Source organism: Vombatus ursinus, unplaced genomic scaffold (genome assembly GCF_900497805.2).
Source record: "Vombatus ursinus unplaced genomic scaffold, bare-nosed wombat genome assembly UNPS02000749.1, whole genome shotgun sequence".
Lineage (NCBI taxonomy): Eukaryota > Metazoa > Chordata > Mammalia > Diprotodontia > Vombatidae > Vombatus > Vombatus ursinus.
Window position 1 is genome coordinate 18150909 of NW_020940527.1, and position 27519 is coordinate 18178427.

Genomic DNA, 27519 nt, shown 5'->3' on the forward strand with positions numbered 1-27519 from the left:
AGGAAGGAAGGAAGGAAGGAAGGAAGGAAGGAAGGAAGGAAGGAAGGAAGGAAGGAAGGAAGGAAGGAAGGAAGGAAGGAAGGAAGGAAGGAAAGAGCTGCATTGCTCAATTGGAGTGGGCTAGTTGGGTTCCCAATAGGGCAGCTATTACTACTCACAGGTTGCTGTCATTTGTTCTCAAAGAGGACTATGACATCAGAAAGGTGATGCCATGACTTGCAAGTAAACTAGATTTAAGTGAGGGAGGGCTGTGCAAAGTCACTGATCTCACTCTGTCCTCCAGAGCCATCTGGGTCCAATGGCAAGATATAGATCAGGACCACTGGAGGCCAAGGTTTCCCACTGCATGGAATCCATAGGCTTCCCTAGACTGCCAAATAGGTCCAAGACACAGAGAAGAGGAAGATCAGTGAGAACTGGAGTGATGTAGAATCTCCCAGAGAAGATAGGAGCTAGGATTTAGATATGTAGAGATGAAATGGAAAAACATCCTGAATTCCTGATCACTACTGTGTGCTGGGAGGAGGGAAGCATAAGAAAATTAGAAAGGGTAAGGAACAAAAGTGGGCTGGGGAGGATTAGTTTCAATTGAGTATTTCATTAGCTACTGGCTTTTCAGCAGGCTATATCCCCAACTCACCTCCAAAAGAATGCAAAGAGTAGAATGTAAGCTTTTTCATGGCAAGCTCAGTTTTGTTTTTGTCCCTGAATTCTCAGAACCTGGCACAGTGTAGATGCTTAATAAGCTTATTAAGCTGAATTGAGTTGAATGTTTATAAATTTAGAATCAGATGTTAAAGACTAAAAGGGACATTTAAGATCATCTAATCCAATGCCCTCATTTTACAGATGAGAAAGCAGAAGCAAAAAGAAGCAATGATTTACCCAAGTTGGTAGAGCTGGAGCTAGAAACTGGGTTTCCAAACATCCAGTCCAATGCTCATGCCACACCATCTCCCCACCTCTCTTTCAGGGTAACTCATTGGGGGCATGTGAAATTGATAGAGACAACAGCTGTGTATTATTACATGACAATCATGAACTTTTTTCTACATAGTACAATTATCAAAGTACTTACAGCACTCCATAAATACTGAAGGACTTAGTATTTCAGTAATATAATACAGAAATGATCCCAGATTATTTCTAAAGTTTATTTACTTTCTGGGACCACTGAACATAATGCTATATGAGCAGCAGATTGCCCCACCCAAATTCTCAGCATGCTTACCATTCTTCCTGAGCCTCATCTTCCCCATCTGTAAAATGGGGATAATTGTCATCTTGCTCTAGTCCTCACAGGATTATTGCAAGAATCACATGAGATACAGTTTTAAAAATTAATTTAAAAAATAAGCCAGTCTGAAAAGATAAAGCATGCAAATATATAAATGATTATGTATACAAATGGATGAAGCATTATTATAAATGTAAGGTTGATCAAGCCTAGGTAGTCTTGGAAAAGAACCACAAAAATCACATTATGAAGGCCATATTTCATGAAAGACAGCATGGTGTAGGGAGATGAACACTGGCCTTCTAGTCTTTATGTGGCAATCACCATCCTCCATTGTCAGGATCATTGTCATTGTCCTCCTTAATGTATGGTATCCAGAACAGTGCACACTGTGTTATGATGATTGATTAAGAATATATATATATATATGTATATACATATACACACTCTATGAATGTGGAATGCCATATAACCTTGTACTAGATAAATCAGTCGAAGTTCACATCTAGTCTATAAGTGCAGGAAGTGATCATGGGAGCTACTCCCATGTCATGGCCAGAAGTAGCATGGTAAAAGGGATAGTGTCCCAGGCATGGCGTCGGGAAGACCAAGGATCAAATCCCATTTCCTATCTTTACTAACTGGACAATTCCAGACAAGTCACTTAATTTCTATACGTGTCAGGCAACACTTGAAGACCTATCTGCTATCATAAACAGGTTGCGATATACAACGGAGGATGGAGTTCCCATGCTGGGATTCCTCACATGCCAATGCACAAGAGTCAGTGACCAAGAGCTATAGTTGGGCAGGTTTCAATAGTGGAAGACTTCTTGGTTTGAAAGAGTACAGAAAGTAGAAGAAGGATCAGGTGTGTTCTGTTTGATCCCAGAGAACAAAACCAAGGCACAATGATTGAAAGAAGACAATTTAGGCTTGATGTCAGGAAAAACTTTCTAACAACCAGAGCTAACCAGGAGCCCTTGAAAGGTGGTGGTTGCCCCCTCCTCAGAGGTCTTCAAGAAGAGGCTGGACAACCACTTGACCATAAAGATTCCTTCTGTGTATCAGTTGGATTAGGTTGCCACTGAGATCCCTTCCAATTCTCCAATTCTGTGATTCTGGAATGACACAATCAGAAAGCTCCCATTCTGGTAACGGTCTGAAGCCTCATATAAATAAGGCAACATCTGAAACTGGGATATAGATTATGGAACTGAAGGTCCAGAGACAGAAAACTGTGGAGAGTGAAAGCAAGGTCAAAACCAGCATTCACCAAGTACAAAGGGCCAGGGAAGAGACAGGATACAAGGTCAGACTGCAAGGATTTAGTAGAATGAAGACAATAGGAGCAAAGAGTTCTCTCAATTTGCTGCAGTCAGTCATGGAGATACATGCATGTTTTAAGAGCAGCAAAGTGTCTTTCAGCTTCCTCTGGGTCCAATCCACCAGAATAGCTCCTACTGACAGCCCTCTCATTTGTTTCTTGGCAACATCTGCCTCTAGGCAGCAGACATGACCCTGACTTTCCACTAATGTTATCTCTATAAAAGACAAGTAAATCCCCAGGCCTAAAGAGATAACTCAAATTTAAAGCCCTCTTTTTTTCCTCCTCCCTTTTCAATGAGGAATAGATTCACTTTACTGTTGCACACCTCCATCCTAATTCTTTAACAACATGGTCCTTGGACACCTGTCCTTAACCCTCTGCCCAACAGGGATAAAATGAACCAGTGTTCTTCTGTCCATCCCCACGAAATAGCATATTATCAATTCAGGAAGTGTTTTCCTTCTGTTCCTTCTGCTAAAGAGATGCTTTATGCAGTGGATATGTGGGGACTCCCCAGTTTGTTTCAGGGGATGTCAGCATCCGCAGGGCACGAGAGAGGAATAATATGAACTGGTTCTTTGACAAGGAAGTTAGTCTAGTGTCCTGGGAAAAGAGAAAGAAGCCTGAGAAGTAGCAAAATTTAGTCAATCAGTGAGGCAGACTATAAGACTACATCCCATGCTCTGACCAGTGGCTTTGGGGAACCTGAAGTATTTGCCTTCAGTACTCCCCTCATGGTAGAGGGTAAGTATAGGAGGATATGAAAGTGGCACAAAATTGTGAGCAGCAGGAAAAAATGAAAGGCTTTGCTCTGATCTCCAACATAGGTATAAAAAAAAATACAATCTTTAAACTGAGAATCTCTTCACCTCTCTTGGGTCTTAGTTTCCTTATCTATAAAATGAATTAGATCAAGGGTTCTTAACCCTTTTTGTGTCATGGACCTCTTTGGCCTTCTGGTGAAGCCTATGGGCCCTTTCTCAGAGTAACATTTTTAAGGAATTGCAGGAAATGTTCAATTTCAGTTAGAGGTGAGTAAAAATAAAGATGGAACTTTTTTCTCATATAAATTCATGGATCCCTTGAATTTTATCCACAGATCCCTTGGGGGCTCATGGATTCCACATTAAAGAACCACTGAACTAGATGATTTCCAAGGTCCCTTCTAATTCTAGAATTTTATTATATTCTATGGGAAGAATCACAGAATTTCCAAATTGGGAGGTGGCAGTAGGAGCAATGACTTAACCCCTCTACTCACACAGGTCAGGCTAGTTTTTCCTTAAAAGGGACAGAGACATTCCCAGAGACTTGGAGAATCTTTAGAGAGAGACAATCACTTCCACAAGTGCCTAAGGTTTCATGGCTGGTAGACAGTGATGGATAACACTGGAAAGGAAGTGCTACTCAGCTGACTCAACTTGAAGTATCCTCAGGGCCTATCCTTAAGGAATAGCCTACTACTATGGCTAAATGCATCTTCGTGGGTTAACTGTTAGATAACTTCCAAGCCCCTCATTTTGTTTGAATATTCAGCTCAAACTACTGGGGTACTGGTCAGAGTCAGGGAAAGCCCAAAACAACTGATAGGTTTGCCGGATTGGAGCCTAAAAACTCATGAAGTAGGCAGTCCACAGGAAGATAAGCTCAAATTGACCTTCATGCTTCTGATAATGCTTTTTCATGATGCATCTAGAGATAGTGGTTCCTTGCTGTGATGCACTCCCCATACCTATGAGATGAGAGCAAACTGCTCATGGCCATTTAGAAAGTAAGGGGAAAAAAAGAAAGAAAAAATGACTATGTTTTATGTACTTCAGAAATGTATGTTGTTCAGTCATTTCAGACTCTTGGTGACCCAATTTGGAGTTTTCTTAGGAAAGAACTGGTGTGGTTTGCTATTTCCTTCTCCAGCTCATTTTACAGATGAAGGAAACAGGGTTAGATGAATTACCTAGGGTGACACAGTTAGTAAATTTCTGAAACCAAATTTGAATTCAGGAAAATGAGTCTTCCTGACTTCAGGCCCAGAACTCTATCCACTGGGCCACCTAGCTGTCCCTGTACATACCCCTTTGTTCCTGGGAAGGAAATGTTAAAGTAATAATAAAGAAAATAAATGGAGGGAATTATTGTGAGATTTAAGATTCCATGACTCCTCCCTATGAAGGGCTTAATAAAGGACCACGAAGTGGCATTATCAGGGAGGGACCTTGCTTTATGGCAACAAGAGGAAGATTAAAGAGTACAACCAGCCCCCAAAGAATAATGGAGTGATCTCTTAGGGCCTCTTACAGGGCATAGATTTTTTATTCTACCCCCACCCCACAGAGCTCTCTGGAAATGGGGAGACTCTGGAGGGTGGGCCAGAGAACACTAAATGGGTGACAGTACAGGGCAATTTTCCCTGACCTGTGATGAGTATGGGTGATGATGCAGAAAGTATCATTGTCTTTGCTGCAGCCCTGATATACTTGGTACTTCTGTTTATGATCACCTTTTTTTTTATTAGGACCTACTATGAATTGCAAAGTCTTGGCGTCACCTTCCACACACCTGAGACTCAGTCCTTCCTAGGAATCTACCAGATTTAGTCACTCTTTCAGAGAGCTATTACATTGTTTCTATTTGCTGTATTTTATCTCTTTCTCCTTTAATGCTACCTATAAAGCATTTCTTCAATACTGGACTTCAAAGTTGCCCAGGAACAGACCTAACATCATTTAAGCATTAGAAGGTCTTCTAGAAAATATTAATGACCTCACCACCAAGGGGTGGACTATAGTGAAAGTAATACCACCTTAATCTCTTCCCCATGCAAGTTGGACTAGTCTTTCCTTAAAAGATTTTGGGACATTCCTCAAGACTTTATGGCTGATGGGACTAAAACATAATGGTGAGAGCCAATTTCACTTCCTCTTCCTTACTACAAATCAGCCAAAAGGACTTGGAGGGGTATATTATCTCCAAGGTTTTGTTGGTGGATTATGATCATAATGCAGGCAAGAAAGCTTAACTCAGCTGAATCAACTAGAGGTGTTCTCAATGTTGATCACTGCTGAATAGCCTGCTAAATCTCTTTTTGTTAACTGCTGCATGACTTAGTAGTATCCAGTTTTGTTCTAATAGTGAACCTAAACGATCAGACTGAGTCTCAGCCCAAAACAGGGAAGGATCTCAAAGACCTTTTAGTCCAACCCATACTTGAATAAAAATCTTCTCCTTAACATTCCCCACACCTCTTTAGCCTAGATCCTGAGTGATGTGTTTCTTGCCTACATGATCACTTTCCACTAACCCAGAAACATGTCATGACAAACTGACCCACAACAAAAGACGCCAATTTTTCACAATTTGTGGGCATAGTTATTTAAATTACTCCAGGCTGCTTTCCCAGATATCCAGTAGAGAGAAATAGTCAAGGGAAGTCATGTACTCCCCTAGATTTAACGCATTCAGAAAGAAGGAAAAAACCATTACAATCCCAGACACCCATGAGTAGGTGATTTGAATGTGGAGGCAGCTGAATATCAGGGATGACCTCCCTTGCTCTGCCTGAACCTAGCACAGACAGTAGCATGGGTGTCACAGATCCAACTATGTCATTCCTCTAAAGTCTTCAGTGGCTTACTGTTACCTGTAGACTAAATTACAAAACCCTCAGCTTGGCATTTAAATCCCTCTATGATACAGTTCCCATATCTCTTTCCCCTCTTATTTCATGTGGGTTTCTTTCACACACTCTGTTTTAGTCCAACTCACTTGCTCTCTGTATTCCTCTATACGACATTCTACCTCGAACCTCTGTGACTTTGCACAAATCAGTCCCTGTGTCTAGAATGCACTCCCTCCTTACTGCCCTCTCTTAAAATCCCACCTTCCTGCAAAGTACAGCTAAGTGCTACCTACCTTTGCTGGCAGCCTTTCCCACTTCCCACTGTTGTTAATACTCCTCCCTCTTAAAATTACTTTATGTAATTTATACTTGCTTCTCTGTGTGTATGTTGTTTCCTCTAAATTAGGTCTACTTGCTGTAGCTGAGGACTCTCTGGGTGAGTTCCTACATTTATTTGACTGCAGAGGCCTCTCGGAATGAATGTTTACGTTGTAACTCAGTGTTCGAACTAGGGAAGAGGGAAAGGAGAAAACCTATTCCCTAGAATTAGGTGTCCCAAAGAGATGTGTTAAAGGATATGCTCTACAGCCAACCAAGTCCTCAGGACAGTTAGAATAGGGAGGAAGATGCTACAATCATCCAAATCTCTGGCCAGATTGGGGTGATGGGATAGCAGGTCCAAAGGTATCTTCACAGCTTTCCCTTTTTGTATAGGAAAAGTCCCATCTCTGGCACGTTCGAGATGGAACCCCCTTTCCAGATGAGCTAGTATTGTGGCTTGTGGGGAGCAAGGTATTATTTGCTACCCCCATTTCCAGTTCTAGGATCTTTGAGCACAGTAGCTGGTTGAGGGATAAGAAGTGTATGAAACTGGACTATTGCCCAATTACCCACAGTAGGATAATAAGAGTAATAGGAAGGATCTTATCTATGATTATAGGTGCTAAAGAGCTGTTTGGGCCCACACATATCTATGCAGTTTGGGGAAATGGCTCTTTCAGGACTGAGATCAAATCCCACCTTCTGCAGAAATCATACCCAGTCCCCTCCAACTATTAATCCCTTCCCTTTTGGATTATCTCCCTTCTCTCTGTATATATCTTGTATGAACCCACTTATTTGCACACTGGCTCCCCCGTTTGAGCGTGAGCTCTTGAGGACAGGGACTGTGAAGGGGGGTGGGGGGCATGGAAGGGGGTGTCCACCTTTCTTTGTTTCCCCAGCACTTAACACAGGGCCTAGCATAAAAGTATGCACTTAAAAAATGCTTGTCGACTAACTTACATGCCCCAGAGTGAGAAAGAATAACACTCTAAGACATAAATATATCCATATAAGTATCATACAAAGAATCATAGAAACCACACACCAGACACTCTGAAATTGATCATGGCTGTCACAATTTAAATACCTCCCAGCAGAGCAAACAGTAAGCTCTATGCGGGCAGGTGCTGTTTCATTTTTGTCTTTGCATGTGCCAACAACTTTCACATGCCTGACTTGCCATAGAAATTTGCTGAACTGAAATGAATCCTCAGACTTCCCAGGCTTCATGAACTGTCTGTCAGCAATTCCCCCTCCCCACGCCATAATTGCCTGGGGGGATGATCACTATTTCTGTGGAGTAAGTGCCTTGCAGGAACCTACCAGACTTACAGGCAAGGTCTCAGATCAGAGACAAACTATCAGCCACAGGAATGGTGCACGTGTGCGCACACATACACACACACACACACACACACACACACACACACACACACAGGAAAAGGGGGAAGAGTGACCAAAAAAAGAGGAAGCTGAGCAAGATATGTGCAGGGGTTGTGGATAGGGGTGGGAAAACATATGAATGCATTCCTCTATGGCATCCAGGTTTACATGTTGACATGAGCATATTTAGGTGGCTATATGGCATGTTTCTGCAGATGCATGCGTTACATGAGTAGGTCTGCTCAGCAGGCAGAGACCAGGTCAAAAGCTGCAGAGAGTGAACAGGTGCCCAGAACATGGCACCCAGCCAACACACCTGCAGGGTGGAGGCTTCATGCAAGGTTAATAATGGAGAGCCAGCAGTTAGACAGGTACTGGTGATCACAAGCAAATCATAAACCACAAATCCATAAAGAAAGAAGGCTTCCTGTAATACAATTAGCAGGAAATCTAAGCCTTTTATAGTCAATATTCTTCCCCACTCTCCAGGGTTAATTATGGTACACATAATAGGTCCTCAATAAAAGATTGCTGAATTGACTGAGGGGCAGGGATCATCCCCATTTTCCATGACAAATCTAAAGGACAAAGAGACTAAATGTTTTGTCCACAGTCACACAGGAATTCAGTATTTCAGATGCAATCTTATTTTTATGTACTAGAAATACAGAAATGCACACAATTTTAGTTTTGTTTTGTTTTTTTGGTATTTTAAGAATTTTCAAAATTAAATATTAAAAACATCATAAAGGAAGATGAGAACTGACCTTACTAGGGCTCTAGGACTATATGTTCCTGTCTCCCTAAAATGAGCTCTGTTTCTGAGGACCACTAGGAAGAAATGAGTATTCCCAAACAACCACACATACTCTTCCTCTCCATCCAACCTATATTATGGTCACTAGCATCTCTAGAAATTTCTTGGTCCTCACTCCATATCTGTTACCAGCCTCTGCCATTCATGGTCCTGAACACTTTCCTTTGGGATAATCTTTGCTTTAATAATTTACTTTGTGACCAATAAATTATAGCTACCTTAAACAATACAAATGCTATAAGCATTAATGTTATTTTTTTTCAGTGGGTTACAGTGTAATATGGGGCAAGATCCTTCTTATGTGACCTCAGGGTTACCTCTAACACAAACAGCCCCAGCTATGAAGAGGAAGAATGTCTCTCACTTTTTGGCCCCTTTCCTCCACCCTTAAGCCCTATCCCCGAGGTAAACGAGAATCGGATTTTCCCATCCCTATTTGTTTTTGTTGACCTTGGAGCCATCTTTTTTCCCCAAAGAGGGTACTATGGACTCTATTTCCACTACTGGATCCACAACCATCTCTGATTTTGCCTCTTCTGTTTCTGGTGTTGACCACATCTTTGGATTAATCCCTAATCTTCTCCTTGTTAGGAGAATTTCAGTGACATCTGGATCAGAGGGCAAAATCCCAAAGGTTTTGTAGTTGAAGAAGGAGACAAGCCCTAAAGAAGGAAGAAAAAGTCAGTGTAAGGTTCAGGTGGTGGGTTGTATTCAGTATTAGTTATAGATGAAATACAAGGAACTCCACAGGGCCTCTGGACTATTTTGCTGTCATGAAATTTTGTTCATTGCTCGGAATTGTGTGCCCAACCTGCAGGATCTAAAGATGAAATACTGATAATGGTCTCTGCCTGTCTGTTAGTGAATTAGCAAGTGTGACCACTTCTGTGCTTTCTCTGAGGGAAGGCGAATACCTCAGAAAATGCTCCCAGCTACCCACTCATCCACAAAGCCAGGAGGCTGATCATCCTCACAAGCCAATTTCTATAGTGGTCTCTCCCACTGAGGATAAGTGCCCAGTTCACTTCTGTGATGTCATGGACCCCAGGAGAAGGTGAAGCATCCCAGAGAAAAGGACTCACTTAGCACTGGACTTCTACACCAAAAAAAAAACAAAAAACAAAAACAAAAACAAACAAAAAAAACACAGGGAACCATACATAAAACTCACCCACTAGATAAGAGACTGAGCAAAACCCAATCCAACCCAAGGCATGGAAGCACCTCTGCTCCCTCAGCACCATCTTAACCTAATTCACCCCAGTGATGCTGTAATTATATTGGTTCTCCGGGGCACATGGCTGGTTTTGAAAATCACCATCACCAGTAGAATTTTGGAACTGCTTCTGAGTTTGTTTTTCAATCATTTTCAGTCACGCTCAACTCTTTGTGACCCCATTTGGGGTTTCCTTGGCACAGAGAATGAAGTGGTTTGCCATTTCTTTCTCCAGCTCATTTTACAGATGAAGAAACTGAGGCAAACAGGGTTAAGTGACTTGCCCAGGGTCACACAGGTAGTGTCAGAGACCAGATTTGAACTCAGGAAGATGAGTTTTCATGACTCCCAGGCTCAGCGCTCTATCCACTGTGCCACCTCGCTGCCCAGAATGTAGTAGCATATATGAAACTGATGTTTAATACGGGAAGGATATAAAATAATAACTGCTCTCTTTAGTAGAACAAAAGAGCTGTGAAGAGTGGAGACACTTGCTGCCTATACACAAACAGAGCTTTTCATTACAGAAACCATTGCACTGGCAGAATTCATGGGAAGCAAAAAAGGAGGAGGCGGGGTACAAGGGAAAGGATGCTGGATTTGTAGTCAAGGACTTGCCTTCAATCTCAGCTCTGTGGCTCAACGCCCCATGTGACCTTGGACAAGTCACTAAATCTCTGTTTGCTCTTATATAAACAAAATGGGCAGCCAAGATGGCCTCCAAAGTCTCTTCTCACTTGGAATCTAGAACTCTTTTTTTGTAAAGGATCATTTGCTAACATGAAAATAGTTTGTGATACAAAGCACTTGTGGATCACAGGGCTTTTTTCCCTGCACAGCAGGAAGACCCAGAGAGGACCATCCCTCAGGACAGTGGATTTAGCACCCCTCAGGACAGTGGATTTAGCACTAGGCATCTAGTCCAACTCTCATTTTAGAGATGAGGAAACCGAGGCCCATGAGGTCACATAGGTGCCAGTGGTCGAGCTGGGATTCTCTACCTCTAAATGCAGTAATCTCCCAAGCTGCCTCCTGTCTCTGGGCTCTATCTTTCCCTTCCTCTTCCTTTGCCACTACACGGTGTAGGTCTAACTCACCAACCACTACATAAAAGAAGCTACCCCACCAGTTGAAGTAGAAAATCCACAAGTAAGATGATTCCATGTTGTAGCTAGTGTACTTTTTGACTTGCATCAGAAAAAGCACAAGGCAGATGAGCAAGCTGGCTCCTAGGAGGAAAAGCAGAGAGGATTACCTTTTGGAGCTACTGTCCTGTCCTCTCTCATACCTTCCTCCTTTCCCCTCCCCCCCACCATCCCCTACTTCTTCCAGATTGTCTGTGTCCCACACTAGGGGTTAGCCACATAGAAAAAGCCAACAGGACCAGAAGGCATAGAGGTATAGCAAGAAGCAGTGATATTGGACTTGGAGATGATCAAATCTGAGTTCCAGCGCAGCTCTCTGCAACCTACTTATGACCTTGGGTAAGTCAGCTGTCCTTTGAGGACCTCATTTACTCGGCTCTAAAGCAAGGGAAGCAATACCTGCTCTGCTTACCTCATGGTTTGTCTGCTGTAAAAGTGCTCTGTCAACTTAAAACACTTTACAAATGGAAGGGATTCTTATTATGGTGGCAGGGCAAATCTCTGGTCTAAGGAAGCACAATGATAAGTCCTCTGGCATCGTGGAGCTATGGAATGTCAGAGCTGGGAGGGACCACAGAGACTAGTGCCACTTCTTCACTTTACAATTGAGGAAATTGAGGCTCAGAGGAACTAAGTGATTTGCTCAGATAATTTACAGCATAGTTGAAACTACAGCATAGATTTCCTGACTCTTAGCCCAGTGCTTTTTCTCCTGTGTTATTATTCTTCAGGGAAACTTCCCTGCCTATCACTAGCAATGGCCCACCAGGAGCTTGAAATTTCACCACTAGAATTTCATTCTTTTGGAATGAACACTGCCCTCTTCAGGCTCCTGTTTTGCCATTCCAATGTCTCCCTGCTCTAAACCGGGGCTGGGTAACCCTTCAATGTGAATGAGTTTGTTAGAGGGATGTGGGGCCTAGAAAAGGCAGTTGTGAAAAAGAGGGGGGTAGAAAGAAGGAACTAGGTTCAAGGAAGAGCGTCAGAGGCGAACTCTGAGGACTTCACAGTTTTGCCAGAGTCTTAGCCAGCTAGCATGGGTCTGTACCTGAAGTCAAAGAGAGAATGGCTACCCCCTGGTCCAAGTGAGTACTAGGCTCTTTCCTGTCCCGGCAGGACCTGATGACCCAGGCAAGGATAATGAAAGCAGTGAAGACAGAGAGGAGAAAGAAGATCCTGGAGATCTGAAGGTAGTCTAAAGGGTGAAGCAGAAAAGCAAGAGGTCAGGCTAGGGACTAGGGACAAGACACAGGAGACAGCCCCCCACTCCCACCCCAAGGATGTTCAGGGACTAGGGAAGAGAAGTCCAAATAAGGGCAGAGGCAGGACCAACTACACTCATAACCAGAGTAGGTGGCCCCCCATTCTAATTTCAGGAACATCAGCAAAGTTTTTTAGCATTCTCCCAAATGCTCATTAATGCCAAAAAATGGAGAACAGTGCCTTCCTTTCATTCACAATGCAAGAAGAGGATAAAAGCATGAATACCTCTGGGATGGGAAACAGACTGATATAGACTCGCATTACAGCATATGGGTATGACTATAAAATAAGGAGACTGGCATTTCAGTGAGCCTGACAGAACAAGCCTGGCCCTCAACAAGAACTGACTTTGGCTGGCACAAGCTGGGCACAGCATCATCCAATTAGGCTGCCATCTTTGAAATATCTGGGGAACTAACTCTGTAATTATATAAAGGCAATTTGAATTGCCTTTAAAGTCTATGACACTGTTCGAAATCTCAGAGTCACAAATATTCAAAGCATGGATTTAATTTTTAGAAATGTCCCTAAGTCAGTAAGCACACATATTTAGGATTAGGGTTTTTGGTGAGGTGATTAAGGTAACCAAGCAGGGTAATTTCATTTTTGGTCTAAAAATTGTTTCACAGAAATTTCACCGTGGGCTAGAAACATTATCATAGTGAAGAAGTCAACCTCTAGAACACCCTTCTGTGAGCCACAGAAATCAATTAAACACTAGGTTCTAGGGATACGAAAATGAAAAACGATGCAATCTGTGCCTAGTCCTCAAGCATCATACAATCCAGTTGTAGGGAAGATGGGGGAGGGATGCAGTGGGGAATAAGACACACAAATAAAACAAGTCAGAATGACACAAGTGCCTAGGAGGAGTTAAGGAAAGTGATATCTCTTTAAGGATATTTTGTCACTTGGCGGAGGGAGGGATCACTGCTAGCAGGGATATCAGGGAAGGTTTCATAGAGGAAATGAGATCTGAGTTTGACCAAGCCAAGATGTCAGAATAGGAATGTGTGGGGTACAGAGACCCTTACCAATGAATCGGAGACTCAGAGATATTAGCAAAAAGAATAGTTCATTTATTGGCTTTCTCATGAGAAAGGACACACCCAGCATCGCTCAAGATGGCTCCAGCCAGGGTGTGCAAGGGAATGAAGCTCAAAGCCAGTTTACGTAGACCCTAATGCGGAACCCCCACCCACCCACTAGCTCCTCTTCCCATTGGCTGGGCTTCAGAGCTCACAGTCTAATCGCAGAAACTTTTCCCCAGCCACAAGGTTGCAAAAAAGGCGCAAAACAAGGAACTGTTGGTTCAGAAGGAAAGTAAGATAAAAGGAGCGGAGAGCCGCCAAGTCTGGACAAACAAGATACTTTCAGGGACATCGCCTGATGTACTCTCTAATCTTGAGGAACGTTCTGTTTCTTTTAGCAAGGCAGTTTCTGGGAACTCTATGAGGAGTGTTGTCTCAGCAAGGCCAAGTCCTATCCTTCCCTGAGGCAGCTTCACTATTTCAGCATCCCACTCAATCCCTCCTATTTTTAACCTTTGAAGACCCCTCACACCATTCTTGGTAAACCTCATTTACCAAGTCCTCATCTCCCTTTGGTTCCCGACGTTCTTCTTGCTCAAGGGGAACCCATCCCTGACCTTTAAGTGTCATTAGCCTTACTCCACTCTTTCCTTTAAACCTAATCATTTTGGATATTACATCCTGGGCTACTCGGGTTATGAGCTGTATCACGCAGGGAAGACAAACGGACAACAATATGATTCCACAAAGTGCTATTAAAAGGAACCACAGAATCTGCTTCTACCAAGAACCCCCGAACCAGGACCACCAAGAAGTATTGAAAGGGGAGGTCCAGGTTTGTAGTGGTACATGTGCCAGTTTTCTAATGTTGCTAGTAATATCTTTCACTATTTTTCCGTTGTCATCAATTATCATACAACAATTTGACAAATTTAGTTTTCCACAGACACCTCCCTCTTCTGCTAAGAGGTAATCCAGTACTAATCTATGTTGCAGAACTGCTTCCCTGCTTTGGGTGGCTTAATCTGCTAACCAATCCTAAGTCTTTGTTGTCTGATTCATTATTATTTCCACTACAGCCTGTAATCTAATGAATCTGTTAAGGACATATACCGTCCTGCGCCCAAGTAGCCGGACCATAAGTCTGTATTATCCTTTCAGGGGGGCCAAGTATCACCCCACCCATTGGCGTCTCCTGTGCTGGTGATGGAGGTATCAACACTCCTACTTCTGTCCGAACTTTACTCCTAAGAAACCTCCCATCTGCCCTGATGAAAAGAAAAACTTCGATCGGACAAGCCCGATGTAACAATTCCCTGTCCAATCTGTGGGTAAATGGGTGTAGAGCTATCCCAGTTTTGCGGGGTCCCTCCATCCAAGGGGTTGGTGATTTAGCCAGTGTCTAGAACTTGACCGATTCCAGGTCCAAGGGGTGATGCGTTGTGGTCTCCAACAGAGGTTGGCACACAGCCTGAGCAGTCATCTGGAAATGGAGAGCAGTAAGCCTACAGGAGACAAATCTGGCAAGGAGATTAAACAGAAAAGGGCCAAAAAGAAGTAAAAGGAATATACTAAGGTTTTCATGGATGTCTCACATCCAGGTGACTTTCTCTAGTCCTATTGAGCTCCACCTATCAAGAGTCATTAATTTCTGATTATCCAGGACCACGTTTGCCAGGGAATCCAGAGGTTGCTGAATGTCCTGGAGACTATAAGCTGTATTCTTTGCCAATTGGTGGATGATCCATTGTGCTCATGTCTTTTACTGACCACTTGCTCTGATCAGAGAAACCTACTATAAAAGAAAAAGGCAGGGACATGTGTTCAAACATGCTCTGTTTGAATTCAGTTAAGAGTCACAGTTCTCCAATCATGCAGTATCAATTCCACATCATAGCCAGACTCAGGAATAGTCAGGTGGGAAATGTTCCTTCTCAAAGGAACATAATGGGGAAACTGAGCCAGGAGGATCCCATCCTAGATTGAGACTAAGATTGTCCTCACAGTTTTTTTTCCCAAATGCAGACCTTCACCTGTTAACAATATAGGATCACATTCCCTCTGAGTAGCTTGTGGCATTTGTCTCAGACACCGATTTAATGCAGACAACCATACCCAAATTCAAACTCAAAACAAAATTAGCTATAGTCCCAAGAGCCTGTCACCTCAAACATCAAGTTTTACTAATCACAGCTTAAAGCCGGATTCAGTTAATTTTACTCTCATGGAGTTGCAATGAGCAATAAAGATTTACCGGGACTCACATACATAAGAGATTTCACTTTACATCCTTCCTTGTCCTGGTGTAAAAGCCAATTATTAGAAATCATTTCTATCTATTGTACATAACCTTGCAACTTCTCAGCAAGCCAAGTTCATTGTTTAGGAACTCCATAACCCAAACAAGTTCTTTTCTCAAGGCAGATGACCTCGCCCACACAGATGTTTTCCAGGGACTTTGGCAAGTTTACAAAATAAGAGGAATTGCCTTGTACCCCAGGGAGGGGCTGATCCTGGTGCCCCTGCCTGATGACCCCCATATCCCAAGATGGACTGTTTTGAATAGGCAGATGCAATCTGGATAAGGCTTTTACCCAAACCCCTCCTTTTCACACACAGTAATCAATTAACAATTCTAGGTTTTAACATTAAAACAGTAACTTCAAATAACTTAGTTAACAATCTTATAACTTTCATAAGTGATAGTCAAATTGTTTCAGCTATAACCCCTTCATTAATTATAGGTAAAGGTGGAAATACCTGATTTTCTAAATGGTAAGCTTATAAGACAGGGTTAGCAGGGCTGACAAAGTAATATAACTGGTTTTACACAATTTTTCCACTGTCCTTTAGTTTCCTTCAGTTCACATTTTAATAACATCCAAATTATGAAAAGCTGTTTGACATAACTGATACAAAAGTTTTCCAATTTGAAACACTACTAGGTGTTTAAAACTTGAAACAAACACATTACCAATCAGGTGACTCTAATTCTGTTGAATGCATTTCCAAATTTCCTTACATAGAAAATCGGGCATCTCTTCACTATTGGCATTGTATACTGGTCACATCTAATTAAGGGAACTAATAATAATAATTAACATTTATAGTGTCTGCCCTCTGCCAGACATTGTGCTAGGCACCTTCCAATCATGTGAGATAAACTGAGATAACTTGCTTAATGTCACCCAGTTAACAAATTTCAGATCCATTCATTTTCCCAATTTCATTTGAACATCAATTGTACTTCCATATTATCACATATAGAAATCATCGCTCTTATTACTCTTAGCACCTTCAACAACTACATTAAATAATAGTGCCACTTCTAACATATGCCATAAGCATTCTGCAGTCATCATTCTTCCTTTTTTTTCCATAATAACCATTATTTTTATTTTCTTTATAGAACAGTAAATTTAAATCCAATCAGATCCTAATTTATAATCGCTAATGATAAACATTTAAAAAACATTTGTTTTAAATCCAATACTCTTGCCCCCTTAAAAGGAAATATTTTCCACAAATTTATATATCCCCTTAAAAAGATATGTGTAAATAATTCCTGCTCTAAACAGTTATCTTCCTTTTTCTTTCCTATTTTCTTAAGGGAGCAAAGAAAAAAGTCCCCAGTCCTTTTTAGCAGCTTATCAGATAGAGCCACCTTCCTGAGAATCTCAGGCTTCAGCAATTTGAATCAATGTTAACTGGATGTCATCAATTTTCTCCCCTTAGGCAGAAAGCCTCTAGAGTTTCAATAAGTAATTGAACAGCCCAGTTTATGTAACAATCTCCAATCACAATGAGCTGCAAAATTTTCATTTTCAATTCTTCTACCCAAAGCAGAGTCAAACTTCCTCACATTTTTAAAACCCCCTGAAGTCACCCAGAACCAATATCCAAGGGTGGCTTATCTCAAAACACCCTTCCCCCACCAAAATTACGCTCACCAAGGCTGGGGCAGCTTTGAACTCTGAAGGGACATAAGAATTGCAAATCCAGAGAAAGGCACTCTCCCCCCCTTTCCCCAAATAATGTTAAACACTTTGCCCCTATACCAGATACATTGGTGGAAGGGATAAGTCCTTATCAGTAAAGTCTGCTTGCTGCGCCTTCCACTAACTTCTGAGATTCTCTCTGCCTTTTCCATTCTAATCTCAATCTCCCCCAGAAAGTCAGAGATAGAAGCTCTTTACCACTGTTACTTTTCCAATCTCAGACCTCAAAAATTACCCCAAAATTTTTCTGGCAGACACAAAACATCAACAAACAGATAGACAGACAATGTGCAAATGACTCTTAATTCTAACTGTGACCGGTCAAAATAAACTCATTTTGCCCCACGGTCCCCTTTGAATGGATTCCAAGGTTTTTTGGGGGGTTTTTTTGTTTTGTTTTGTTTTGTTTTTTTACTTGACTTAAGAATATACCTGCTGCTGTCAGGGCTATAGCAACCAGAATAACTTTTTTCTTCTTGAGAGGCCTCTCTCTTATCATTTAGTGCCAAACAGTATAATAAATTCAATTCTAACTTAAGCATTAAATTAAGAGCATCACATTCCATTTAAAATATTACCAGAATGAATTAAATTACCTTTTGGTTGTGTTCCGGTACATAAAAACTTTTCTCTTTTATGTGAGGCAGGAAAGATTAAGTGCTACCTCTCTTTTTGATCTGAGGGGAAAAGGTTCCCCTTTTCTTTCTTGTCTTTCCCTCCACATTCAAAACTTGGCCAGAGTTAGACTGTAGAGAGAGTGAGCTTTTTTTTTCCAACAATTCTTCAAAAGTTTCCAACTCTATTACTCTCAAACCCTCTGTTCACACTGTTTGTGCAAATAGCTTATGCTTTTCTTTCTACCCATACTTCTCTCATTCCTACATGCTTTAACTTTCTTGCATTTCCTTCTGATGGACTTTGATTAAAGTCCCTTTAAAACTGCACATATCTTATTTTTTTCTAATCCTGATCTGATGCTTCAAGGATCCTTCTTGACTTGCCTTTTACCAATCATCCTAAATAATAAAGTATTTGTCTCTCTTTTCTCTCTCCCGTCCACCCACTCCTCTGAGGCTGCTATAATCAGGGAGGGAGAGGGGGAGAGAAAGAAAGAAAACATTTTTCCAAGCAATAAATCCAGCTGCAGCTCTTAGAAGCTACCCTTGCTGGCTGCATTTTTACACCTTACAGGGTTTCAGATTACACAGACACTCACTCACACAGACACATGACAGACAGAAACAAAGTCACGAAACAAATCCTGTTTATATTTTCTTGTCCTTTTATGTTTTGATAGTACACTCAATTACTCAATCTGTTCCCTATATTTAGGAAGTTCATCCCAATTACTAAGTCTACATCCCAAGGGACTATCAACCAGCATATCCGGTAACTTTTCCTTGCCTCCACCCCGATTTTGAATTTGTTTTCCCCATCCTCTAGGATGGCCGCTTTACCGACTCAAAGAGTCTAGGTACGCTCATAGGGCACTCCCCTCACAAGACTTCAGTTCCCTCAGACGTCTTACAGACCTCTCCGCTTAGACTCCAGGGAACCTAGTCACCCAGAGGGTTGCCATTCCAGGCTTGCAGTGCCTTATGGGCCTCCCCACTTAAGTTCCAAGCCTTCCTGGTCCGCTTACCTGGGTCTGTGCGCACAAACTTACGTGACCAAAAATTTCCTTCACTTCACATGGGTGGCCACAGTGGTCTTCTGATTACTGGTGCTGCAGAACTTTCGTTTTGCTACTCTGAGATCTCTCTTCAGGCTTTTCCCTCCTCAGGGGAGAATTCCAAACCAGCCGAGACCCAGAGGCCACCAGAAAAGTCTGGCGGGGCCCCTGCCCCCAAATTTAGGTTGGGGGGGGTCCCTGAAAAAGGGGATGCAAAATCCTGGACGATTCCCCAGAACTGTGTGGGACGTGAAGACCCTTACCAATAAATTCTGGAGACTCAGATGTAGCAAAGAGAAAGATTTATTTATTAGCTTTCTCGAGAAAGGGCACCCTCCGGCCGCCTAAAATGGCTCTGGTGGAAGAGTGCAAGGGTGTGCTCAGCAAAAAAAGATTATATAGCCCCTAACCACAACTCCTCCTCCCTAACCCCCCTCCTCTCAACTCACTGGTGCAAGCCTTGAGGGCACAATCTATTCGCGGCAATTCTACCCCAGCAACAAAGAGCAAAGACAGTTTCACAAACCTGCCTGGAGACAAGGAAAGGCAGGAAGTTTTTGCAAGAGTAAGCAGTTTTAGAAGCGGGGGGGTATTATTCCTCCCTGCTACATGCCTAAAAACACATTTGGGAAGCGGGGGGGTTCTGGTAAAGTACAGGATGTGTTGAAAAGCATGTTTCTTTACAAGGTCAACTGGCTGCAAATGTTTCAATGGAATAAGAAACAACACTTCGAGGAGGCTTCACTCCTGAGAGATTCTCAGAGATCATCTCTCACAGGAGAAACAGCATATCCTAGTTTTCCCCACAGCTGTTCCAACAACAATCTAAGAAGAATACCTCACTGAGGAGTGATTGGGAAATCAAAGGAAAAGCTACAGTGGATCATCTTAATGGTTTAAGATCATAAATTCCACCTGTAGGTATGTGACTAGAGCAAAAACTAGGAAGAGTGTTTGGGGAACAGAGGCAGGCCAAGACTCAGTACCCAGAGCTCTGAGCTAGGTCAGCAGCAGAGAAACAGCAGAGTCTCAGCCAAGGGCCCAGGCCAACAGCAGGGGGTGGGGTGGAGGTCAGGGTGTCTCCCAGAGGGGCCTGCAGAAAGGACTCAGCACCCAAAGCCTCCCCAGCATGGGGGGGGGGGTGGAGAAGGGGCAAAAGAAAACAGATATTGGACTTGGTCCCCTGCCAAGGACTGGGATGGAGGTATCACCCAGAGGGGCCAGGATTGCAGGCTCAGCCTACAGTACTCCCAGCTACACCAACAAAGTTGTCTGGAGCAAACTGCTGGAAAATAAGTTAACAAGAAAGATAAAGAACTACTGTGCTGCCAGGAATGACCAACATACAAACCCTGAAGAGGAAAATAATTCCTCTAGGAGGGAAAGGATAGAGTAGAAGGGAGAAAAAAATAGACGTCTGATCACTGAAAAACTAAAATTTAATTTTGAAAAGTAGCACCTGAATTGGACCTTAACAGAAGGAAGGCCTAAGAATGACATGCAGAGATATATAGAGGTGGCCAAGGCCTGGGAATGGTGAGGAGCCCAGCTCAGCTACAACAGAGTAGGTGAAATGGAGTAATGTAGTCAGGACACTGAATGTCAGACTCAATAGACAAGGAGAAAGTAGCACAGATTGTTGAGCGCAGCAATTATGTAATCAAAGCATTAGAGAGATTACTTTGGCAAAGACATGAAGGACAGATTGGAAAGGGGAGAGACTAGAAGCAGGGGAACCAGTCTGGAGACTGGTACAACAAATCACCCAAGACATGATAAGGACCTAAAAAGGGGGGGAGGGGTTGGCAGTGGGAGTGGAAAGAGAGAAATGTAAGAGGAATTATGAAGACAGAATTGACAGAGTTTAGCAAAAAAGATATAAGAAGATATAGGTGGTGGGGGAGGTGGTGTCTAGCACTTTGAACCTAGGCTGGAACTGCAGGTTCCCCACCCCTGGTGGAGGCCCTGGGAACAATAGAGATCCCATCAATAGAAACAGAGTAGTGAAAAGAAGGAGGTGATTTTAAAAAGAAAAATGAGTTTAGTTTGGGATAGAAGGAATTTCAGATCGTGGGATTAGAGCTGGAAGAGATTTTAGAGACCACTGAGTCCAATTCCCCCTTTTGCATATAAGGAAACTGAGTGAGATGCATGAAGGTTAAATGACTTTTCTGGGGTCACATAGCTAATGAGGGTCTGAGGCAGGATTTCAACATGCCATCCGACTCCAAATCCAGTACTCTACCCACTATGTCATCTTGCTATCTAGGAAGTCAGTGGAATGTCCAGGGGAAGATGGACCATGAGGATCTGTGAAAGGACTAATGCTCAGGAGAAATTTGGGGCTTAAGACAAAGATTTGGAGTCTTCAGCATAGAGGTGATAAACTAAATCTAGGGAAATGGATGAGAATACTCAGGGATCGAGTACAGAGTGAGAAAATGACAGGGCAGTTCATAAGAAGGGAATCAGCTTGGCAAAGAACTGGAAACTAAGAGGGTGCCATTAGCTGAAGAATGGCTGAACAAATTGTGTTGTAAGGATGTAATGGAATACTACTGTGACATAAGAAGCTGTGAAAGAGATACTTTCAGAGAAGACTGGGAAGATTTCTAAGAACTGATACAGAGTAAAATAAGCAGAATCAGAAGAATCATTTATCCAATAACAACAAACAACTTTGAAAACTTAAGAATTCTGATCAATGTGATGACTAATGATTTCAGCAAACTGATGATGAAAAAGACTACCATCTCCTGCTTAAAAAGTGACATTTAATATGTGTAATGAGACACATTTTTAGACGTGACCAATGTATTGGGGTTTTTTCTTGACTATGCATAATTTGTTATAAGGTTTTGGTTTTTCTTTTCTTTTTTTTTAAGGGAAGAATACACAGGAGAGAAACAAAACAAATACTTCTTTGTTTTTTTAAAAATAAAATTTGCATGAAAAAGAAAAAACCCTTTCCAAATCTTAGGAACAATAATAATAATAATGATGATGATAATGTAACCAACTTTCTTGGCAGACCCCAGTAAGCAAGGAGACGTATTCAGAAGCTAGCTGTGTGGGTTTCTGGGAAATAGTTTTCAAAGAGCCAGCACTGATTTCTTCACCGCCAGGAAGAAACTAAGAAAGTCTCAAGGGAAAGGTGACAAATGAAAAGGGCAGTGGGTAAAGCAGCTGCATGTTTCCAAGCAGTCAAGAAGATGGCATGGAAAGGAGATGAAATATTGACTACAATGGGATCCTAGGTCCTGGCAAGTAGAAGGCTGAGGACCTGCTTCTGCCTGGGACCCGGCAACACCACTTTCTCCACTTTTAGCAGCCAGAGTCAGGGTTGAAGTCCCTACTCTCTTACTTTCTGTTTGGTTGAACAGGTACCAACAGGAAAGTGGGTTTTTTTCCCCTTCCTTCTTGCTGCCTGAAATGGAAGAGATTTACACTAAAGTTTTTCAGTTCTTCAAAGCTATGTTTACATCTTCTGTTTTAAAAGTACCCAAACCAACTTTCTCTAGGTACAAATAAGATTGCTCTTAACTGCTTTGAGGCTTGTGTCTATCCTTAATAGCAAAAAGGGGGCTGTGAGCTAAAAATTAGAGAGCATCTTGGGGGTTTGGTCATTAATAATTTGTATAACTTCCCAAAAGACAGAATTAAACTGGACTGGAGAGGCTGTCTGCCCTTGGGCTAAAATGAGACTGAGTATCATCTGCTATCTGGTCCAAGACTGGAAGGATCACGCTTCTTCATTCATTCATTCATTATCCCTCCCCACGTACACACAGAGAAAGCTCTCTGCCAGGGTAGAGCCGAGAGCCATGACTGGGGAGTACAAGGAGATGACAGAAGAAGGAAAGGTGTGACCTGGCCCACAATGCTGACACTCCAGAGGAAAGAGGGAATGCTCCTCCCTTTTGTTTTCACCTTCAATCTCAAGACTATACCGAGGAAGACACAGAAGGCTACAAAACCATAGGATTTCAGATTTAGAGCTGACAGGGAACTCAGAGATTCAACTCCTTCATTTTACAGATGAGGAAACTAAGGCCCAAAGAGGAAACGATTTGTCTTAAGCTACACTGAGACTAAGTGGCAAAGCGAGGATGAGAAGACAGATCCTCCAACTCCAAACCCAACACTTTTTCTACCACTTCACACAGCCTTGTTTGTGGGACACACCTATTTAAAGGATAGGGGGGAAAAGTGAAGGTGTTTCCTGTCCCAGTGAAGGAGTGGTTAGGACTGGACAACCAAGGAAGGATAATGCAACAGAAGACACAAGAGGAGAAGGGATCAAGGAGGGCATGTTCAACAGCATTAAATACTACCAAGAGGTTAAGGAGGATGAGAACAGAGAAGAAAAGGAGGGAATGGCCTTTGGATTTGTCAAGTAACACCTTATAGAGAATAGAACAGCCATGATTGATGCTAGATTTGGAGAACAGAAGTGCTCCTTCCTCTACTCCTCCTCCCCACAAAAAAAGCTATGAAGTCAAAAACCTGATCAAACATTTGACCCTGTGAATGAATTCTGCTTTCGTAACAATGCTAGTGACAGCAAAGAAATCAACAGCACTTTTCCTTGGGGTGCTGACACGCATGCTTTCTTAGGTTTTAGGGATTTGAGAATGTTTCCACTGCAGACTTTGACACTGATTTTGGGCCCTACTGGAAACAGTACATCCAATTAACTGTTTCCTCAAAGCCGTGGAGGTCCCTTGAAAAATCAGAATGAATGACAAGTCTTCACTGTTTCCATTCATCCCTCAGTGCTCAACACAATCTTCCCAGAAGCTTCCTTCATCTTCAAGTCTTCCTGCCCAATGAGCGTATTCATCTAAATTTATCTCCTAAGCCACGGAGCTCCCAGTGAGATTGCTTATTTAAAAAAACCAAATCTGTGTCCTGTGTACGATAGTAGGCTCCTCATCATCACCATCTCATCTCACAAGCTCCACTTTTCTAGAAGCATTTCTTATGATACACTCTGTCAAGGCCAGGGCCTCCACCTGGCTTTAGGAAGGAACAAACAAATTGTCTCAGGATCACTGAGAAGATGATACAAAGTTAGGAATGGAATAATCGAAGGGCTGATGGGAAATAGGCAGAACTCCTTAAACAGAGGATGTGAAGGCTACTCCAAAGCAGTCTGGCTCAGAAGCCCTGAAGACACAGTCAAAAGGCAAGGTCCGGGGATATGCTGGAGCTGGCTCAGGCTTGCTCCAGGCAGCTATCGTGAAATTTTCAGTATGAGCATCTGTACCTCGGAAATAACAAACGCTACAAAATCGGGACTTGATTTATTGTTTTGTTGATATTCGAGACTTAAGGAAGTATTAATAATGCAGATTAAACTTAAAAGTCTGTCATGACTGCATTTTTTTTTCTGAGAGAACTGGTTGTTGAACATTTACCATCACACCCCTAGATCTTTCCCTGCCATCCTGGAGTCAAAGGACCTGAGTTCAAATTCTCACTACACCACTAACTAGCCATGTGCCTTGGGCAAGTCACTGAAACTCTCTAGGCCTTGCTTTTCTCCTCTATAAAATGAGAGGGGGTTGAACTGGATGACCTCTATGGCCCTGGCCCTTCCAGCTCTGCACATATGACCCATGAAATCCCTCACAACCCCTTCCCCTGCACACCCCTCCTCTTTGATTCCTAGTCCTAGAAGCCCATAAAAATTTCAGCCTGTTCTGATGAACTTCGAGTTACCTCCATTGTTGCCTTTATGGCAACAGGTGATGACTGCTGACTTCTTGACTGCCCTGGGACATTACAAACTGCTCTATGTAACCTCATGGGAACTGTCCCCCTTTCTTAACCCATCTCACCCCCATGGCCAGGCGAATGTCTGATATGTGAGGGGAAGTGGCAGGAGTTTTCCAATAACATGAACAGGTCAGAGACATGATAATCATATATTCCAACATGAGGCCATGAGGCAAAACCAGCAGAATGCACCTAGTGCTCTTACGAGCATTAAGAAAGGATTTTCCATGTAGCCATCAGAGAGTCTATTGTAGAGAGGCTAATCATAAGAAAATAGCTAAATCTGAGAAGGGTTTTAGAGAGAAGGGGGAGGAAGAGAAAGGGAAGGAAGGAAAGGGGCATTTATACAGTGACCATCATGTGTCAGGCACTATGCTGAGCACTTCTTTTTACAAATATTATCTCATTTGATCCTCTCAACAACCCTCCAAGGGAGGTGTTATTATTATCCCCATTTTATAGTTGAGTAAACTAAGGCAGTTACTCACCCAGCATCACAAAGCTAGTGTCTGAGGTTGGATTTGAACTCAGGTCTTCCTGACCCCAGACCCAGCACATTATCCACTATACCACCTAGCTTAATTAAATTGAGATCCATATGCAAAGTCTGGGCAGCACAAAAAGATATGCTGAGTAGGAACAAAGGGCAGATTTAGCATCATATATGCCAATGTCATATATAATCACAGGACTTTCAACTTTGAAAGTGTTCTTTAAGCAAGTAGAAATATATTGCAACACATCTCTGCTGTAAATAACTGGAAACAAATGTCGTGCCCATCAGCTGGGTAATGGCTGAATAAACTGTGGTCTATGAATATAATGGAATATTAATGTCTTATAAGACATAACAAATATGAGGAATTGAAAGAAACATGGAAAGACTTATATGAATGGATGCAGAGTGAAGCAAACATAACTAGAGAACAATATGCATGGCAAATCCCTACAATAAAACAGATGATAATAACACTAATATAAAGTTGAAAGCTGGATAACTATAAGGACCAATCTTGGCCCTAGAAAAAAAAATAAGGAACTACTTCCCTCCTTTTGCTAGACAGCTGAGGAACTATGGGTGTGAAATGCTGCATGTACTGTCAAATATAGCCACTATACCCCTTGGTTTTTCTTTGTGATAAGGGAGAGCTTATTAAGGGGTAGATATGTCTAAAAATGACTGTTGTAAAAAGAAAAAACACCAAAAAAAAGCTTACTCTTGAAAGCATGTCTTTGCTATGATCATACCTCCCCAGCTTCAACAAACCAGTCTCCTTACTTTACAGCTTGTAAATAGTTAATATCAGCTCTCCTACTAAGAGCAAGTGATAAGAGACTGAGGCAGAGAAAATTAGGCCCTAATTACCTAAAAGGCAGCAGGGCATATTCTAGAGGGGCAGAAAGGGCATATAGGCAAAGAGAGCATAGATTTTGAGCTTGGAAGGATCTTCAGAAGTCATTAAACCCACCCCCCCCCTTATTTTACAAATAAGAAAACTGAGGCCCAGAAAAGTTAAGGGACTTGCCCCACAAATACACAGTCAGGATTTGAACACAGGTCTTCCTGACACATCATCAATTACTCTACTCACTGCACCATGCTGCCTTCCAAGACAAATTTGGCCAATTTCACAATTTTAAGAAGAAAAACACTAAACGTTGGGGAGAAGGGTCAGGAAGACCTTAGAAGGCACAAAGAGGTCAGTAAGGGAACAAGGAGGCCTGGTGTTGTAGGGAATTCATCTGGGGTATTAGGTGAGGGGTCCAGAGACCCTGGGAAAACTCACAGGGTGCACTGGGTACGTGGCTCCAGCAGAGTTCATGTCCACACAGGGTCCAGAGTCCCGCATAGAGCTCAAGGCCATTGTCTGCCAAGAGAAACTGCACCCAGGACATCGGGGACATGCAAAGGAGCAGGATGAAAGTGAACCCACACAACCCAGCACAGAACGTTCGGATATAAAGATGGGTCTGCTTCAGGAGATGCTGCTGCTGCCATGGTGACAACAAGGCAACCCAGTGGTTTTGGGTAGGTAGAATTGGCTATGGAAGTGAACATCGTTGAGAATGATTCACCCCTCCACTCAAATAAAATCAACCCCCCCCCCACATACACACCCATAAAGACACAACTCCTAAATCCTACAGAACTAGGGCTCCTCTCAGAAACCTCTTAGACTCCAGGGTCCCAAGGCCTCCCATGAAGGTTTGTCTCTTACAGACCTCGGCCCACCCCCTTCTCCCATGGGGAGGAGAAAAATATATCTTTGGGGGGAAAAATCTTCAGAGTGACCCAACCTCTAATAGCCCCTGCCTAGTTTCAACTTCCCCTCAAAGCAAGAACCTTCCCCAAAGGGCCTTCTCACCCTCTGGTAGCAGTGATCTCCTTCAGTCTCCTGAGTGCAAGGGATGTGGAAAGTCAGGGCCTTGGGTCCCAATGGTGCTTCTGTGGCTGGCTGGCCTTCCATCACATCTTCTAACTGACACGGAACTTGTCTGGGGGCAGGGCTAAGAGCATGGGTGAAGGTTCTCTATTCCCAGGACCCCACACGCTAAGGACACTGTCATCTTTTACTAAGCTTGTACTCAAGTGTCCAAACCTCTCTCCCTATTCCTCAGTTCATGCTCACACATTTCCCACCCAAAGGTTACTATCTACTACCAGTGGTAGTCCATAAAGCTGCATCCTCCTGGTCTCCTAAGTCA

The 27519-nt window shown here is 42.6% G+C and overlaps 1 protein-coding gene across 1 annotated transcript; it reads right to left on the bottom strand.

Moving 5' to 3' along the window:
- Positions 1-9139: 9139 nt before the first annotated feature.
- TMEM202 (transmembrane protein 202) lies at positions 9140-27281 on the bottom strand. The gene is made up of 5 exons (XM_027857988.1): positions 27180-27281; positions 26601-26856; positions 12117-12263; positions 11021-11152; positions 9140-9369 (listed from the first exon to the last, which is right to left on the bottom strand). The coding sequence occupies exons 1-5, from the start codon at positions 27279-27281 to the stop codon at positions 9140-9142; spliced, it is 867 nt and encodes a 288-aa protein (XP_027713789.1).
- Positions 27282-27519: the final 238 nt, after the last annotated feature.

Bases quoted from the DNA above. Each gene is read 5' to 3' on its own strand.
- TMEM202 (XM_027857988.1), bottom strand. From the start codon at position 27,281: ATGGAAGGCCAGCCAGCCACAGAAGCACCATTGGGACCCAAGGCCCTG. The intron at 26,857-27,179 runs GTGAGAAGGCCC...TCACTTCCATAG, and splicing joins GAGATCACTGCTACCAGAGG to CCAATTCTACCTACCCAAAA. The intron at 11,153-12,116 runs GTACAGACCCAT...TTTTCCTCCTAG, and splicing joins CATTCTCTCTTTGACTTCAG to GAGCCAGCTTGCTCATCTGC.